At 39.7% G+C, this 19610-nt stretch overlaps 1 protein-coding gene across 3 annotated transcripts in view; it reads left to right on the top strand.

Moving 5' to 3' along the window:
* sox6 (SRY-box transcription factor 6) overlaps window positions 1–18723 on the top strand; it is a 136260-nt gene extending 117537 nt beyond the window's left edge. For all 3 annotated transcript variants that reach the window (XM_083918205.1, XM_083918203.1, XM_083918204.1), the window contains exons 14-17: window positions 4533–4638; window positions 11325–11498; window positions 12303–12519; window positions 13510–18723. In XM_083918205.1, coding sequence (XP_083774331.1) covers window positions 4533–4638; window positions 11325–11498; window positions 12303–12519; window positions 13510–13816 — 804 coding nt within the window. In that variant the 3' untranslated portion in view covers window positions 13817–18723. The remainder of the gene's footprint in view (window positions 1–4532; window positions 4639–11324; window positions 11499–12302; window positions 12520–13509) is intronic.
* Window positions 18724–19610: the final 887 nt, after the last annotated feature.

The raw sequence follows: 19610 nt of genomic DNA, 5'->3' as shown, positions 1-19610 counted from the left end.
ATTATTGGAAGGAGTAAAATGTGTCCATGTCTGCCAGCTGCCTGAAAGAAGCAATTTTCTATTTAAATAATCATTCTGACGTGAAAATGTTTTGGCGAGCAAACATTCCAAGTTAATCCGTGCTTCCAGTTTATCTTGTTACTTTTTTCAATGTGGAGTCAGATCATTTTGTTCCTTAAAACAATAAGTGAATTGGTTAATTATACCAGTGATGAATAATATTATTTAATGTATTTAATGATGAATTGAAGTATGACAAAATGAACTAAAGCATGTTTTGGACCCAGCCTTAAGTCTTGTCATATTACATGCAACAAAGGCCTGGACTGTCTATTTTCATTAAGGTATTAACTACATAAGGCACTAAGAAAAATTAACACCATAGTCAAGTTTTTCACTTTCAAGAGCTATAGATTGGTATATGTTGCGATGTGGTAAATAGTGCATGTTAAATGGAAACTTTAAAATCCTCCAGATTAAGTGTCAGTCAAACAGTCAAACAAAAATTGCCCAAACTCCCAAAAACTGCCCACTGATCTGCACCGCAGTGTACTCTTCTTTCCAAATCACTCTTCTGTGTGTTTTTCTTTCATCTCTATTTAAACAATCCCAGGCCATATAGCTTTGCCTATAGCCTGGGGTTATTTACAAAGGAAAGAGTGAAGGAGTGTCAGGATCTGCGATGTGTTGCCTAAGTATAGGGCTGGAGTAGGCACAATGCACAGGGCCGTCCGCCACCCGCCTCTGCCCAGAATACACCCTGTGGGCAGAGCAGCAGGCCTCCGGCACATGTTCTGTGGCTGGCCAGATTAAAGCTCTCTTTACAGCATTGACAAGGGCTCTTTTGGGTTCCCTCGCCCAAGAAGTTGCTCTGCTATCTATCCTCTTTCAACTTCAACAGTGACTCACGACTTCCCTGGATTGGCTCATGACTTCACTGAGCAGCCATGTGCTACTGAAACAAATGCATATGTCACCAAACTTTAAAGACAAAAGACTATGCAGGGCCAGGCAGGGCAGATGAGATTATTGTGGGTGGCGGTACACTCAGCCACACTCAGCTCTGAGTGCATTGCTATAATTTTAGTTGTGGGGTGGAGAGCCGCATGCTGAAGTCATTTGAGGGAGGGACCGCTGCTTGCCAGCGGTCATGGTCAGAATAGGATGGGGATAATGCATACTGTTACATCCTTTGTTTCCTGTCTCATTTATCTTTACCTCTTCTACTTACTTTTCTGTATTTCTGTATTTGTGATCAGTGTCTTTTATCGTTACTTTGCATTGTGACAGTATCAAAGTTCTGACTTTGATACGATACCTGCTTAAATATGGCTATGGAATAAATCCTGAAACGGTTGATTCAGGCTATACATATATATAAATATATGAATAACTCAATATAGTTAAATATAGTTTTTTTTCTTTAAAGGATGATTTTCAAAGGACTTCTTTTATTTATTTCAGGGGACTTGCCAATGCCACATTTATTTCCATCTGTCATGAAACAGGCGTGGTTATTTTACAGATTCAGACCATAGAAACGGCACAATGAGCTACCTACTAACAACTAGCTACCTAGCGTATCCCAAGGTCCATCCCCTTGGGATACGCTAGGTAGCCCCCCCCCCACTCTGCTAGAAAACTACTTGGCCGTAAAGTTTCTTGATCCTGTGAGGAGTCTGGGCGGTCTGGAGGTCCGCCCTGACTGAATGTGAGCCGCCAGTCACCAACTTAAGGTCCGTCCCTGGAGCTGGCGTCAGCTTTAACCCCAACGATACAGTCTCCCGTGGGGGAGTGAGGCAGCTAATTCTTGTTCCATTTATGTTCTCTTACCTAAGTACCAGTACTAATGAAATTGGGTATCGTACAGTTTTTAACAGCAGGGTAGTGGGATACCTTTCTAGTATCTGAACACCATGCAACAATATTCCCTTGTACTGTACACCTTTTTACATCAACCACATACTCTCTCTCTTTTCCTGGCAGGACAGCTTCCATAGATATTGCATGTCCTTTGCTACTTCTCTGTGTCAGAGTGATCAGTAAAAATTTAATGACACTATAAAATAATAAAAGTGCCATTAATTTATCACAGCACTTGATGCGTGGGCAGTAAAGAAGCATTAGTTCACTGAATATTTTCAAGCCTTAAAACAAAACCCTGATGCCAGGGAGATAATTTATGGCCCTAATTTCAACTCTAATTCTAATTCGCAGATATAAATTACCAAACTTATAACCAATAAGTATATTAAGCCCAGTATATAAAATTTTATGAAAATTTGTGGTGGTACCATATTGCACAGATAGCCTGATATTAATTAGTATGGCTAAGACAAGGAAGGGAGAAATAGGCTGCTTACTGTAACTACCACTTTATATCAAGTATGTAAAGTCATAGCTCGTAATAATACTAATAAAGGTTCATGGTCTTTATAACAACCAAATGTCCAAGCTAACTCAAAGAATCCTCAAACAAGAGCCTCATCCACTTGTTCCCAGCTGTCTAATGTTCACTAATTTTATGACATTGTGCAGCGGAGAAAGAAGTTCAACACTGAGTTAGCTATTAATGAAATTCATTGATGGATGGGCCCTGTTCTCTCCCCTTCTAAGCCCAACATGATGCTTAATGATCACGAGTTTATAAAAGGACTTGATTGATCAGGGGAGACCAACGAAGCGCAGAAGAGGGACGAGATGACTACTTTATTACAGACCCATGAACGCTGTGTCTTCCTAGTGGACTGTCCAAGTAGCATGTGAGGCAGCACCATTGCCCAGCTAATCGCACATCAGTCACTTTGTCGTCGGGCTGCTAGTTTCTTTCATTAAGAGCAATAATGTGGCTGGGTGATGAATACAGCTTCGCGTGCATGTGTGTATGAGTTGCTTCACGCAGAATATGACAGAGAGAAGAACCATACTCCATCTTCTCTTTACAAAGCGTCCTCTTGCCCAGCAGGGACCACCACATATGTCATAATTAGAAAACACTTTAGTAAGCAAAGGGCCGTCAGATAGACAGGCTCTAATCACAGGCCATAAGCAGGTAGTGGTTAATTGTATATCAGAATCACTCAGCTGGCCATAAATAATGACTGCTCCTTCAAGTATGATGGTAAATTGCAGTGCTCTCCCTCGCAGTCCTTTCTTTTTAGGAATAGTTCTTGAATAAATAAAAGCATGAGGAAAATCAAAATACTGTGAAAGGCCTCAAATGGACTTCAACTATCTTCACCCTTCATCTTGATCTTCATCTTTTTTTTTAATTCTCAAGAAAAAAAAAAAAGGAAAACATGACATATTTCTTAAGATTACTGATGGCTGTTGTTGCCAATATGGTTTCATTTGTCAGGAAAAGACAACAAAATGGTCCGGGTCTGCTTAAATGTTAGCACCTTATCCTATTAGTGTTGGGGTAACAAAAAAAACCTTCCCTGTGGGCAAAAAGTGAACAAACAACCAAATGGTGCAATGCATTACAAATAAGGGGCTAAAAGATTAATGTGTGTGTTGGTGTCGGTGTGTGTGGCAAGGGAGCTGTTAGTATTGTGTGGGGACGCTACCTGAGTAACTGTTCAGACTGCATGTGATAGGCATGTTTAGAAAAGAAAGAGGCAGAGGTCAGTGCAGACAGTACCTATTTGGCAGAGATTGAACACTCACCCTGGGAGTAAAACAAGTGCTTTTTTTCTGAATGGTGGCAACATGCCTGCTTTTAGTGTCATCCAGGCGAAACCTAGGGAAGGGGGATTATTTGTATCATGCAGAGTCAAAGTGTCCATCTCCTAGTTGAATCTTTAGAGAGGAAGACAGCCCTTTGCTAATGCCCTGTGTATTCACTGAGGAAGTAGGTCATTCAACAATGGAGCCAGCAGCAGTCGGCACTCTCCCCTTGCATAATACATTAAGTGTAATGTGCAGCAACTATTCAGAGGCCCCCCGAAAGCTGTTATTTTATTCTGTAAATGCACACGGACATGACATTTAATATTGTCACGGAGCGCTGAATGACAGGGTTTCATTGTGCGTCAAGTACAACATGATGCCAAGTTTAATCTGAGCACAAAGGGACATGACAAACGGGAAAACACGGTGTGTTCTCTAAAGCATGAACTCTGAATAAATGATGGGCGCTGAGCTCTGGGCACTGTAGACTGGAAGGGAGGATGTAAGGAGAAGATTACAGAGGAAAATCTGAGCACTGCAAAGAGGGCCACGGCCCCATTGTGTGCTTCGGATCACAAAGTATCCTTCTGTAAATCTATTTACAGCACCCCTGGCCCTCACTGTCTCTCTGCCTCCTGTCATCCATTATAGCAGCTTCTGAATAGAGAGATGAGAGAGGAAAAAGCTACATCTAGCTCATGTCAAAAGAGCAGCTCTTCAAAAGAACCTCCATTTACCAAAGACACATTTTTTTTCTTTTCAAATTTTCAGATTCCTGATGGGGTTATTTCTACAATTCTATCACTGTACAAACATGTATATGTGCTTGTTCATATACCTGACTGTTTGTTTCCCTGTAGGAGAGGGCGCATTACGAGAGCATCGGGCACCACCTTGGAAAATTGGGAGAGGAAGGAAAGATTGGCCACAGAGTTATTGACCTCACCAGGCCAGAGGACCTCGATGGTAAGGCCACATTTCTGTTTCTCTCTTCTTTTACTGCTCATCATTGCAATTAATGGCTTTTACTTTAGATTATGAGCTAAAGACTTAATAATGTTAAGTGCATTCTCTATAGACTAATTCTATATTTTGAAAGCATTTTGATGGCTGATACAGCCTGCTACTCCATGTGGCAAGAAGCCTCATATTTGGATGGTAAAGCGTAAGGTGCGGGGGTTGGGGTGAATGCTGTTTGAAATGAGCCGTGGCTCCGAGGTTTTCACAGGTAGGTGAGCAGAGGACAAGAGTGCCTGAGGACAAAGCTGGCTTTTTTCCAAGCTCGGCTCCTGTTGCTGTTGTGCATGTTTGAGGTCCCGGGCACAGGGGTGTAAATTCGGGTTGCACCTGTGTGACAAAGCGTCATCTCCTTTTGTGGCGCTGGCTCCTACACAGGAGCAAGGAGTACCTCGGTGCGCCAATGTTTGTCCGACATAAATATTTGTGGCAGTTTCCATGGCACTTCAGAGCCAGAGCAAAGAGGAAAATGCTTCTGACTCATCTTTGATGCCTCAAAGAGTCTCAAGGCAGAAGGATAGATATTTCTCAGGACAATGTAACCCATCAACATCTTTAAATAGCATCTTAGACACATTTTCCATCAGTTTTAGAAAGAACTGCTCCTGCATAATTGGTTCACATAGACTTTGATATAAAAAAATGTTTGACTCCCCTTAAAAATGTTTGTTTACCAACTCCAAAAGCAAAAAATGTTTTAATCATGTCTAGTTTCACATCACACCCAATATGTGAAGATGAGAACTAGAGGTACATTTAGTGGATTCATTGAAATGTTTCCCATGTGAGCCACAGCAGCATATCCCATCCCACCCGTCTGACTCCTCGGACAGATGTGCTTCCAGTGCTCATTCTCCCAGTGGGAACCTTCTCTCTGTGGCTACTGTGGAGTTGGGACTGAAACAGAGCACACAGAAGGGCAGTTGTGTCCTTTTAAGTCCTGCACAGGGCCGAGGGAAAGGCTCGCGCCAGACGCCTCACATCAGTGTTCCCAGTGGGCTATGGATTAGGAGCAGGCAGAGGTTAGAGGAGAGGAGAGGTCTTCTTCCCAGGGGGAAATGGCTGGGAGCCAGGGCTGCACACATAACTCAAAACCCACAGTTAGCTTTACTTCTTCTTAACCACAAATATATCTGTCTGTATGTCCTCTTCAGCTTCACCAGGAGGAAAACGCGTACGGTTGAATGATGTGAAGCAAGGTTTTATGATGTGAACCACAAAGTGTTTACTCTTCTGAGAACATGTTTACGTTTGAAATCCTTGTTGTGAGTATTTTCTACTCCCTAGACCAGGCTTGGCTCCCTGGCATACCTTGATATATAGAAACATACAGTATTTATCTAATTGGAGCTTATTTGTGCTCTATTTTTTAACATAGAAATCTCTTATTTGCGGATTTCCATGTCAAAGGTCATGCAGATGTTAAATTATCAAATTTGGTTGACAGGGGTTGTTTTTTATGTCAAGCATATATATGACAGTCGTTTAAATTAGTTTTTAAAAATAATTTATATTGTGTTTTTCAAACATAAAAATATATTTTATTTTATTCGACTCTGACAATGGTTAAGTCCCCAATATATATAAATGTTTTTCTTTTAAAAGTTTACTATTCAACCAAACTTTTAACCCAAACCTCTGGATGTCTTTTGACCTGCAAACTGCCAAGTCAACGCTAAATTAATACTATTGAAATTTATAACTTTAAAGTCATAAATGTAATTATTTTTTGGGACCCTTCAGAATGAGGGAGTTTAATTCGGGGTTTCAGTAGTTTAACACACTGCATATACTTTGGTGTTTCCTGAAAAGGAAAATTACTGGGTGTACCTCCCAGTTCTTACAGGGTGTGAAAGCCCCTTGGTGTGTAGCAGTATTCCCTCCAGAACAGAGCGGCCACATTGAGCAGACCCAGTGTACAGCGGACCTCTGTCATCACAGCAGTTCACAGAAAGCTTTAGGTTGCTTAAACAAATATTTGCTAAGCATGCAGCAACCAAAGTCCTAACAACTTGGGGGGAAAAAAGTGGCAATGGAATGGAAATAGATAGGATTTGCTTCATTTTACAAAGCCACGAGGCACACGCATGAACCCACCACAAATTCATTAGGTCTTTTTAAGCTTTTTAAGAAAACATTACCAAATACCACAAAGGCCTCAGACCAACCAGACCCTTTGTTCATTCACATATGGCAGTATGGAGTTGCTGTGTAGCTGAGATTTTGTGTTTGTCTAAACCGCCCCCATCACTGAGAGTCCGCAGAGAACAAAGAGGTTGTTGAAAGATGTGTGAAGGCAGGAAACAGAATTAATCTAAACACCCAGTGAGATGATATCAACCATAGAGTGAGAGAAGAGAAGATGAGGCTTTAGCCAAGCAGTGTCTCTCACAATGTCCGCTTGGAATAGGATGAGAAGAACAGTAGTGTTGCATTGTTGTTACATTGATGGTTGCCTTTACATTGGTAGCTCGGAGCTGTTATGAAGTTTTATATGAACTGATTGTTTGAAGAGGCTATTGTTGTTGTTCTTCTTCCGCTGTGAGGCCGTGGGAGTCAAGCTCTGGCTTTTATTGCTAAGGAGTTTTCCTAGAAGAAAGCTTAGATGAGGAGGCTTAGACATAATGATTTATCAAGTGACAACAACAATAGCCAAAAGGTCAAACTCAGTCAATAAGAAAGCGCTGTTTTGAAGTGGGGAAAAAACAAATTTACCCCCAAGAGGACAAATGTCTTTTTTAAGGTTAAATGCATATAAGAGGGGATAGAGTAGACAAGAGTAAAAGCCATAGTCTGCATGTTGAAACAGGTAGGCCATTTGTTCCCAACTTTTGCAAACTGACACAACATACAAATAAATGCTCCAGAAAACTCAAATGATCCTAACTGGAAAAGAAAAAAAAGGATTGACATGTTATAATAGGGCTTATATCACTTGTAATTTGTAATGGTTTAATTAACATGCTTTGGGCTCAGGCTAGAACAGGGGGCACTGAGCGCTGACTCCTGTCTGTCCATACACATTAATCTCGCCTGAGCCTGCTCTGAGGGAGAGGCTCTATTGTCAGTAGTAAATGCCTTCAGTCAGAGGTGTTAGATTTGATCCCAACAGGGAGGGCTTGGCAGGTTTGCGTGATTGTTGCCTGCTCACTGAGGCTCATCCTCTTGAGCGGATTCCTGGGTGACATTATGTGTCTGCCCGCAGAACAAAGATGAGTAAGGAGGAGGGGGGGTGCTGGGGCAGTGCTACCCTCTGGCTTGATCCATGGTCAAGTCTGAGCCTGCAGCTCACAGGTGTGATAGGCTTTTGGGCCTCACTACATTCTCTTTATTTCTCTTCCTTTTTTTCTCCCTTCTTCGTCCATACCAGGTTATCCCCCCACCAACCCCACCCATACACACACAAACAATTATTCTTTCCCACTGTAATTCATGCTGCTCATCCGCAGTGTTTCCAGGAGAGACAAATTAAAAGAGGATTCTCATATTGCTCTGTCACACTTGAGCTGCGGGCCTCATGAATCACAATAAATTCTATTAAGCAGCACTCCCTCTGTTTCGCTCCCTCCCCAGCTACCACCCAGGGGGCCTGCCCCTGTCACTCCTAAACATCTGTGTTTATTTACACAATCACACACCTAACTAACTGATTCCTAAATATCCTGCACCTCCTGGAAAAAAAATGTTAATGCTCATTTGCAAGATGTCAGAGCAGTGTCATGATTTTCAATGAAAATACAGAAACAATGTTGCAGTAAATTGCATGCTGCAGTTTCTAGGGATTTGCTGAGACCGGCTGCTAATGCAAAGGACGCCTCTGATTAAGTCATATATATTACAGGGGCTGGATAAGGGGCCAAATGTGTCTACCCATGATACCTTGCATGGTCTTTTATTATAGAAAGTCACTCTCCAAACTTTGTACTCTAATGTCTCTACTGTAATCAGTGAGATTACAGGGAAGGCTTTAATATTATTTTAGGTCAAAGGTCAAGCTGGATGTTGGTTTCCCAGTGGCAGACTTGATTTTGAATCAACTTGATACTGTCATCACTTTGTGCTTTACAAATCCAGGACCACACAGTCTGCCTCAGTGCGGGTGAAGATGATGTAACACCGCAGTGGTTCATTTCAACGGCTTTCTGTAGCATCAGACAGGCACTTTTCTATGTGCCATCATGTGAGCAAAAAACCATGCCTCATCTGGTTTCCCTCCAATGGGCCAAGTCACGTGGCTAGTTTCCTGGCTAACTATGGATATGGCACTAGCTGATGGCTGGCGGTTGTTTTGTCCCCCCCCCCCCCTTTAAGAAGCTCACCTCTGCCCGTATGCATGCACACCAGTATATAAATTGCTGAATCAGTGTCAGTGATAGAGTAATGGCACGGGAGGCATCGTAAATTACAGCAAGCGATCCCGGGGCGCAGACACTGGCTGTCGTGTCTGAGTGAGCGCTGCGCTCCTGAGCTAATGAATACCTTCATCTGGCCCCGGCAGTCAGCAGATTGCCCTGCGTTGATGGATACTGTCAGCCCTCCGCCACACCACATTTCATTGCACAATAAACATGGTTGTCAAAACCAAACAAAGTGAAATCAATTCATCCTGTACAGTGAGTGCATGCTAAATGAAATTAACGTACTGTGGGGTTCGATGGCAGCAAAGGTAGTGTATTATTTCTGAATTCATGATGGCTTTAGGCCCTATAGCGTTCTATGATGCAAAAGCAGACAGAACAAGAGATGGTACTCGCAGAGTTTGAAAAAGTGTAAAGGAAAGTGACACAAAACACCTCTTAAACATTTTGATTTAGTATTTTTGTTCATCCTGTATGTGTGTAAGAATTGATGTTTCTATGAATGTATAAGGAGACCATGTATTCTAAAAGTGAGAGACTAAGCAAAGGCAAGGGTTTTGCAGATTAGGCTTTCTCTATAGACATACCGACAAAAAATGATCATATGATTTTAAAAAAGGAGTACAGAAAAGTCTCATGAATTCAACAGTTCACATTTGAAAATGAATGACACGTGAATGGAGGACTTGGGGGGGGGGGGGGGGGGGGGGATAAAGCTAGTATATTTATTTTAAGCACTATTTTAAATATATTCAAATTTAGAAGTGGTTTCTTTTTCACAAAAAATAGTATATCTAAATATGTATTTCATATCCTCCTTTTTGTGATTTATTTTTGCTGAAGAAAGAAACATGGAAACATCAATTTTATAATTGTGACTCTCCCAGAACTTTATGACAATTATGAAAATCCTTTGGGCAGCAACTAGGGCATATTTTTCACTGGTCTACCAGATGAAGGCAAGACACTGTGGATCATAAATGTGGCTGGTTAATCAGAATATCACTGAGCGAAACAGGTTTCCTTCCATCTTTTATACTGGAGGTGGTTGTATGCTCCTTCAGTACAGCATCATTTGTTTTTGTGTGGCTATATGTATTGCGTTTTCACTACTTGTCTCCTATAATACTTTTGAAAGGAAGACGCACTGTTCCAAAGTGAGGACACTCAAAATTGAGGCTGGAAGTGGTGCAGAGGCATCTTCAGTGATTAGAGAAAAGCGAGGTTTCTGTGGATTCGGAATTAATGTCTCCACATAGCCCTCCATTACTCATTAAGAGTTTGATTTTGTTTATCAACTGAAATAATAATAGAAATCAAACCCCAGGTAACGCGTGCCAAGGCTGCTAGTGGAATGGTCTAATGAGAAGGCTTCACATGTGGATGATGAAATATGCATGAGTCATCCCAAGCTTTCTTTTCCAGATTTGAGATCATTAAAGATGTATCGTAGCATATGGAAGGCTTTTTTTGTCTTATTTTTCGAGCCTTGTTTATCAACATGTTTTTGTTTGTTTAAATATTCATACTGCTTTTATTTAATTCTTTCACATCTTACATATAAAAGGAAGCAAATGCGCATGCAAACAGAAATCATTATCAGCCTGATGTACAGTTTAATACTGAGAGAAACTCTCTTATGCTGATTGTGAATGCCCTGATTGAGAAACAGCCTTTGCAAAATCGGCACACAGTCTCTCATTGCAAATGTGGAGAGAGAGAGAGAGTGAGAGAGAAGAAGGAAGGAAAGAGAGTGAAGCAGAGGAATGGTGTGCCTTAAGTTATTTGTGCATATATTTGTTAAATGTAAATTTTTTTGGAGACTGCCTCAAGTTCCATTTTTGTTATTTATGCTGGCATTCTTGTACCTTTTATTGACACTATGAATGTCAAATTGATATGTATGTGTGAAGTGTGAACACTTGCAGACTAATGAAGAGAACATTTTATTTATAATAGAGAAATATTTAACTGTGATTTAAGTCCAAGGGCTTTCTCTTTTTTATTTGGATTGACCTGAGTGTAAGTTTAAGTGCATAGCTTCCCCTTAAACTGACATTGTATTCGCTTTTATAGCACATAAAACATAAGCCTGTCAAGTCGGGTATTTCACTCAATATAAAGTCTATCCTCTCTGAGAGGGCCTGTAGCCCAGCACTCATCTCAAACATTGTACATGATGATGACAGTGCATGAAGGAGAGTTTGAATGTGGCTTTTCATTTAATCATGTCATGAGAAGCAGATACATTTCAACCCTATTATTGTTGGCCAACAGGAGGCGCTGGATCTACTGAAGCGCGTGTCTTCAGGGAAGCCCGGGGAAGGAACAACAACGAGCCCCACATTAAAAGGCCAATGAATGCATTCATGGTGTGGGCCAAAGATGAACGGCGCAAGATCCTCCAGGCCTTCCCTGACATGCACAACTCCAATATAAGCAAGATTTTGGGTAAGACCTTTTAAATCAAATACAAGTCAATCCAGGAAATACTTTAAGACAGAGGAACTACTTTTGTAAAGCCACTGATAAGGAACAGGAAAAATATCTCCAGTGCTTTATTATCCCTGTTGAATAAATTAATATCACTTGTATCGGCACTTGTGTCACTGGCAAATTAAATTAACTACAATATATTGTCATGTACCCAGCAGCATAGAATTGGAGAAATTACTTTCTGGGATTTTCCAGACTTACAAAGCGTTTTGTACATTTAGATGTCAGTTAACTGCTCCAAGTATAGTTCATTTGACAAAGGAGCTTGCATCTGAACGGTGGGTGTGTTATCTCATAGGCCACTGTGCATCAGGTCACCACAGCATACAGATGGATTTATAGCCCATCACTACCATAAGTGTTTGTCATGAAAAATGACAGAGGCTAAATGGGTCTTGTCCCCTCAGCATTGGAGTCAATACATCAGAGCTGTTAAAAGTGCTGTCACCCAGTACCTAGTAGGACACTTCAGAGCTGCAGTATTTACTACACCAGCTTGTTTGTTCCTTACTGTTTGACATCGAAGCATGTTTCTAGTCTCTGACCAACCAAGAGGTTGGTGTGGAACAAATGAGAAATTCAGATTTTGCTGGAATTGTAAACAATTATTATGCTCAGTCCAGTTTTAGAGTAAGCTTTGAACAAATGTGTTAAATGTATTTCCCTGACTCTATATGCTTACATATTACAATCACTATCAGTTATTAAAACTACTTTTTCAGTTCAAATACTGACATCTGCATCTACTGTTCTGTGTAGGTTCTCGGTGGAAGTCCATGACTAACCAGGACAAGCAGCCATATTACGAGGAGCAGGCCCGTCTGAGTAAGCAACACCTAGAGAAATACCCAAACTACAAGTACAAGCCACGGCCTAAGAGGACCTGCATTATTGACGGAAAAAAACTCCGCATTGGAGAGTACAAGCAGATGATGCGCTCACGGCGACAAGAGATGAGGCAGTTCTTTACTGTGGGGTAGGTGCGCAAATCTCATAAACTAACCACACCAACACACAGACAAACTGGACGATAGCTTTTCACATGTTTAAAGCTTCTTCTCATACAATGTGTGAGCCCCTCTTCCAAAAGTGAGTGTTGAGTGAACCTCTACTGTATTGGTCTAAAGACAAGGGCCTGATATCCACATTAAAATAGAGTGTTTTTCAATAGCTGTGATTTAATAATTTTAGACAACAGCAGTCTGCCAATAGAGCTGGAAGTGCAGACATTATTACAGGATTTAAGCTTTAAGTATAGACTTACAGAAGCCTGGAGGGCAGCAGTCTGATGCTTAACACTTTAATATACTGTGTGTGGTTAGCAGGAGAACCCTTCTCCAGGTGTTCCCATGTCAGTCATAAGCTTCAACGGCTGGAGTATCAATCATCCAGCGCAACAGCAGACAAGAGCAGCACTAACCATGTATTGGTTTTATGTCACCATTAAACTGGGTAGTGTTTCTGAACAGCTCAAGACGGGAGCTGTCAGGAGAACTTCTCTTTTTCCAAATCATTTTCGCAGAGCTGCTGGCTTATGTTGGATTGCTGTGGGAAACCCCTAATCCAACCATCTCATTTTCAATGCAGAAAAAAAATATGTATAAACCAGGTAGCTCTAATCAAGCAATCTGATAGGTTCATATAGTATAATAACCACCACATAAAAAAGAACATTTTCTGCAGCTCTAAATGCACGTGCACACACACACACACACACATACATATATACATTCTCTTTTTGTTTAGACTAACCTATGTAAGCCCTGAAAGGCAAGATGAAAAAAAACTTTATTGGGGGTATTGTTGGCCAAGACCTAAGAGATACTGTCTGGTACGTACGAGTTAGTATCTCCTACGTATGAGCTAAACTTTGGCCGGTTTTGGCCAACAATGCCGGAAAAAGCTTGGTATTAAACTAAATCAGGAGAGAGAAATCTTAATTTTTTTCACTTTCTCCTAAATCCAGACAGCCACCACAGATTCCCATCACCACCAGCGCAAGTATGGTCTATCCTGGGGCCATCACCATGGCGACCACCACACCCTCACCGCAGATGACATCAGAGTGCTCGAGTGCCTCAGCGAGTCCCGAGCCATCCATTCCTGTCATTCAGAGCACCTACAACATGAAGCTGGAGCCCAATACCATGGCAAAAAACACTGTGCCGGTCAATGGCGAGGATGAGATGGACATGTACGAAGATTTTGAGGATGAGCCCAAATCAGACTATAGTAGTGAAAATGACACACAAGAGCCAGTCAGCGCCAACTGAGACCTCTTTAATAGAAGAGGCCAATGCAGACATAACACTCATACAGGAGGATGTCCAGAGGGCTGGTTTGATCTGAGGGATTGAAAGAGCAAAAGAAAACAAAACTACACCACAAAGGTTTAAAAATGTAAAAAAAAAAAAAAAAAAATAGTAATAATAATAATGATGATATATCATTTAGGAGCCAGCATGCAGATGTGGCTCTATCAGAATCAAAAGCTATTTGGTCTTAAGTGTTTCTTCAAGTGTGTGAAGCGGTTTGGTTGTGTTTTGTTTTTGTTTTTGTTTTTTTAAATGTCATTGTTAATTTTTTCATTGTGATCATGGACATTTACACAATTAGATCATTGCCTAGAACAAAAGACAGAACTTGAAATTGAACATTTGATATGAACATATAATTCTTAGTCATTTACCTTGTTTTCCTCTGTTCAAGATGGGGATAATATTCTCACTCAGGTATAGTGTGCCAGCCAACAGCTTGTGAATGTTTTTAATCAATAACTAATTATTACCAGTATAAAATAGCTCAAACTTAATACAAATGGAAATTTCAAATTATTATTATTATTAGTATTTTTATTATTATTACTATTATAACTATTATTTGTGTTTTTGTTATTGTTATTACACAAACTGCATAATCTAGTGCAGAAGTGCCAAACATTTCAAGTTGTTTCTAAAATCTGTAAAGTCTTTTGGGAGAGGCTTTGTGAGTCTTAGACAATCTCTTGATCTCTTAATGCAGCTTCATTATCCAGTCTTTCTTTAATTTACCCTAACAAAATAAAAAAATGAAACTCAGGAACTTGGAGGCAGCAAGCTCTGCAGGAGGTTAAAGAGTGTGACATCTTTGGGTGGTAGCTAGTGATGCTAGCTGTTCTCCAGGGAGCCCAATGCAGTGATCATCAATGAAAACGGCCAGCCCTTTCATTTCCTCATCCCAGTCCACATAGAGCACAGTGGCGTCCTTAACTCATTTCCAGCTCTGCAACCCAGTCTGAATCACCACATTCTTAATCAGACTGATTGAAATCAGGCCAGAATGCTAAAGGGCCAAATGCCTCCAATCTGTGGGATTGGAACAGCAGTGAAAGGCAGCTTTGGGGGCATTACAATCTGAAATTGATGTTGTACAATGTGTAGCTACAGTCCGTTCTGTTAAACGCTTTAGCCCCATTTGGACGGCAAGTTTAAAGTCTTACGTCTTAGAACTTCCGTTTTTTCCAATCGTAATTCTTTTTAGACATTGTAAATCTTAAATTGACACTAAGAAGTCTTAAAGCAGAGCAAGGCCATCGGGTTGATGCACTGAGTTGATTACTACCCTAGTCTTAAGAGGAGTGACAGACTATGAGGATATTTATAAACTGAGAGAAAGGCTAAATATGTTTCTTAAATGACCTCGTCATATGATGGGGGTAACTTAAAATTGATTTTTGCATTAGTGCACTTATACAAATCTCATTCTGTCACCCTTGAGCCTTATGTTGTTATTTCTAAATAATCTTACCAGCTTAGCAGAACTTAACTCTTGCATTTAAAACAGGACAACATGCAATGACTCGGAAACAAGGGGCACAAAGTCTCCATCCTAATTTCAGCAAAAAAGCTGACAAGTGGTGACCTTCTAGAGATTGCAGCTAGATAAAGCGAGGCCTTGATGTTGAGACTCAGATCCTCTTTACAGGGCAGAAGGTCTAAGTGGCTCCCCTCCCTGCCATGCCCTGCTCTGACCCCTGCCCGTGGCAACCTCAGCACCCAGGGGGCGCCATCTGGCTCAGAGAAGGACAAAACACCAGGGAGGGATAGGAAACAATAAAAAATGGGGTGTGTGTCCCTCATTGTGCTCTCCATCAAAGTGCTGGTAGTAAGGCCTCAACAGGGCTCCCCACACTGGCCCAATCACCAGGCACTGGCGAGCAGATGGAACAAGTACATCAAGCTGTGGGGGATTATTAAAATGACTGACGACTGGGTATCATCTGAAATACAGCATTATTAATGCATGAGTCCAGCTATTCCCCTTTTTTGCCCTTGAACCTGTCTATTTCAGGAAGAGCACAGAGCTGTTTGAAGGATCTGAATGGCTGGTCACCGGCTCTGGTCAAGATCTCCACTGCTGGTCACTGCATATTTCTCCTAGCTCTAATTGGTACAGATGGCTCTATATATCTCTTACTCATATCTTCTGTATTCTTGTCAATGCTGGCTTATGCGTTTGTACTTTTGGAAGCGTTTATATTAAGTCCTGTTCATTGTTTTTTCAACCACACCATTCATAATTCATAGTTTTATTTTTCCTTCAACTATTTTCTACATTGTTCTCATTTTGAGGTACAAAACCATTTAAAGGATGCTCTCTTGCAAACAAATCCAAGGTGATTTCCCTTCAAGTCAACCTGTTTGGCATTTTTACGCTGTTTGCTCCTGTTTGCTGGTGGTTAAATTGATTTGTATGTGATTGTAAATATTTTCATGACCATGCCATACTGCTGTAGTTGGCTGGTAGTTAAAAAAAAAAGACTCTTCATGGAACTTAAACTTGACTGTGCTTATATAGCAAGAAAAGAAAAAAAAGACAAGAACTCATGAGGAGACAATGTTTCATAAGTGTTATAAGCACTGGATATAAATTGTATTTTTATCAATTCTGATTAATGTGAAGCTGTTTGAGGAAAAAAAAAACACCATGAATGAACAAAATTCCCCAGTTGGACTCAAGTGGGTTTGCTCTCACAGTTGCCAGATTTGAGTAATTTTTTTTGTCTACTTATTTTGTTTATTTATGCAAAGACTCATGTGATGAATGAACACTTTGTTTAAGCTTCAGGGCTGCCTAGGGGAGAGACTCGGCACAAGAAAGTGAGCAGAGAATTCAACAGCAGGCTTGGTTAGCTGTCACACACCAGACTTCAGACGTCAGTGCATTGTATATTGTATTTGAAACTGTAGAATATCGACATATTGTATTTATTATTAGCCACAGCTGGCTCTAAAACTGTCAGTAGAACAACAACATGGACAATCAGGAAGAAAAAAAACAAAAAAAAAAGACGAATTGGAGCAAAAAATGTTTTTCAGTGAATTCACCATCTCATCCAGATTTTATTGTAAATATAACATAGGAAATATATTTTTGTTCATTAGTGAAGTATAAGTTATGTATTTGGCTGTTCTATTTTATTTTTTATGTTTCATTTGTGTACATGGTTTCATGTTTGTAAAACCTGACAAGTCACTGTACCTCATGTAGATGCTGAATTGTTTCCGTTTATTGGAAGAGAGCAGTATTGGACCTGAGAGAAGCACCTCGCTCACTTATGTTTTTAATAATCTTCCCTGGACTATTCAAAAACCATCAGAAATAAAACGTATACTCATCAGACTTGTTAACATAGAGGAGTCATTACAAATAATGTATTCGTTTTAAACAACAAGCACTTGATGTAAAATAATTATTCGATAATTTGTTTCCAATCATGACACGATCCAAAATGTATGCTGTATATCTTCACTTGTGTTTTGTTTATTACAGCACTCATACTAAGCGGCAAATTTCTTATGAGGAGCTGATACCATGCTAAAAAATATCTGCATGCATTTGGCTTGCATTTACATTACCATAATAAAGAAAGGTGTTTTTCCATGAATGATTGTTTCAAACACGTGATGTTTTTAGATTATTTTTTTTTGTTGTTGGTGGGAGCGTGCAAATATTTATTTGTTTTAATGTGGCAAAATGCACCAACTTTGTGCATTCATCTTGGTTAATTCTCTCGTCATCTTTTTGTATGTTGCCAATTATAAATGTTCATGACTATCCAGCCATCTGCAAATGTAGCCCTCACAATTGTGTTCTCTTAATCCACTTGCAATGGTTTTGAAGACAAAAGATTTTATGCTGTTTCAACATTACTTACTGTAATTTGATTTATTTTTTTCTGTCTGACCTTTGTGATGTTTTTGGTGGGAATGTTCTCTGTGTTAATTTAATCAGCACAATTCACTGACATGCTGGACTGACATGCTAGCTGCTGTTCAGAAGTGTAAAATTTGTTGTTCGGGGCAACATTTAGAGTTGTCTTTGGTACTTTGCTTTTTAGAGTTGTCTCTCAAGCAACACTGTGTGTGGCTCTTCTATCACTGGAGCCGTTGTTTGAAATTGCTGGCAACCTGATACATTTATCTGCGTAGATTTTTTTTTTCTCCTGGCAGGTACCTAGGCCCATGGCAAGTATTGTTTGGGTGTTATTAGAGAAAATGAAATACATAGTGTCTGTTGCTGCTTCAAAAAAGTTTATGTCTGAATATGTAAATAGTTTATCATAAGATCTTGTACAGTCCAATGTAAAGTTTTTAATTCAACTTAAAAAAAAAATGTTGCCATCACATTTGTGTTCACATTCTTCTTTATACAGTACAAAAGGTTGATTATTTGCTAGGGGTATTATTGCGAAAAAAGAAAAAAAATGAAAATGTTAATTTTTTTAATGTTTGTTTTATTTTGCTTGGCTTCAAAGTGTACACCAGCAAGTCTTTGGTTTCCATGTGCAGTATTGACGTGAGGTAAACTTAAGGTGAATAATTTTACAGTGGTGTGTATGGAGAGCAGTCTCCTCGGCTTTGGTAGTATTAATACACTATATCAAGTAAAAGCAAACCAATGAGTGACACATTTGGGTGCATCTAAGCACCGTAGAAATGTGTGTACTGTATATGATTAAATTATCCCCACAGGATCAATTCAGGCATATTATAATGTAACACCGTTTTCTGTATGTCTCAGTCCATTGTAACAATGCAACAGTGGGATGAATAACTGCCTGTTTAAGATCATTTACCTCAAGAATTTCCTTTTCTGTAAAAGAGACAGAAATTGTGTTACAGAAAACCTCTCCCATCACTCCATCTTTTGTACTGCTGTTGACACTTACGAATTAAAGAGACCTTTTGTTTTAAGATTTGAGTGATTACTTTCATTATGAAGGCGTTTGCCGTGTTATTTCTTCTTTTTTAGGTGTTTTTCTGCAGTATGAGAAAACCGAGGTGAGGGGAAAGTATAAATCAAAGGATGTCTGCTTATTTTATTCCATTTTGAGATGTTTCCCCATCACACGACACCTAAAAGCAGATTGCTCAATATTGTACATCCTTACAGTTTCCTTACATTGTCATCTTAAATTACATTATTAAAATCTTTTTTTATCACATTGAATTTTTTCATACAGTTACAGGTCAGTTATGCATATTAGTATAAATATCTAGAATTGTCTATAAGCAAACAAAAATTTAAATGAAATAATTCATTGTTTGTTTGTTGGAATTTAAAAACACAAATTTATTGTTTTTAAGGTAAGGAATATGCCTATTTATACCTAAAGATCAATGATAAACTGATAGGGTTTTCTATATTGTACCTTAAACGGTAAATAATCTAATTTAATATAAGCTATCATAATGTAAATGTTGCTGGAGAGCATACACAGTGAATTTAAATAAATAGTTGTTGCTTTTATTATTAATTCCCTTTGACCTGTTTATGACGTCATCGCAACATGATGGAGACCACTTGCTTGAGACTTTTTGCGTCATGTTTCCAAGGGCTGATGTTTTACATTTTACAGCCCACTGAAAGAGGAATGTGCATGATGAATATTTCACGTCAGTGAAACAAAACTCCACATATTCATAAATTTCAGGGTTCCCAAATGTCCTGGAAAACCTGGAACTTCAGAGACTACTTCTCCGGTCATAAATACACCTGGAAATTTATTAAAATTACCTCATATCC

The sequence above is a fragment of the Echiichthys vipera genome (genome assembly GCF_963691815.1).
Source record: "Echiichthys vipera genome assembly, chromosome: 1".
Classification (NCBI taxonomy): domain Eukaryota; kingdom Metazoa; phylum Chordata; class Actinopteri; order Perciformes; family Trachinidae; genus Echiichthys; species Echiichthys vipera.
Note: the sequence above shows the minus strand (reverse complement) of the source record. Positions and strands in the feature narration are given on the sequence as shown.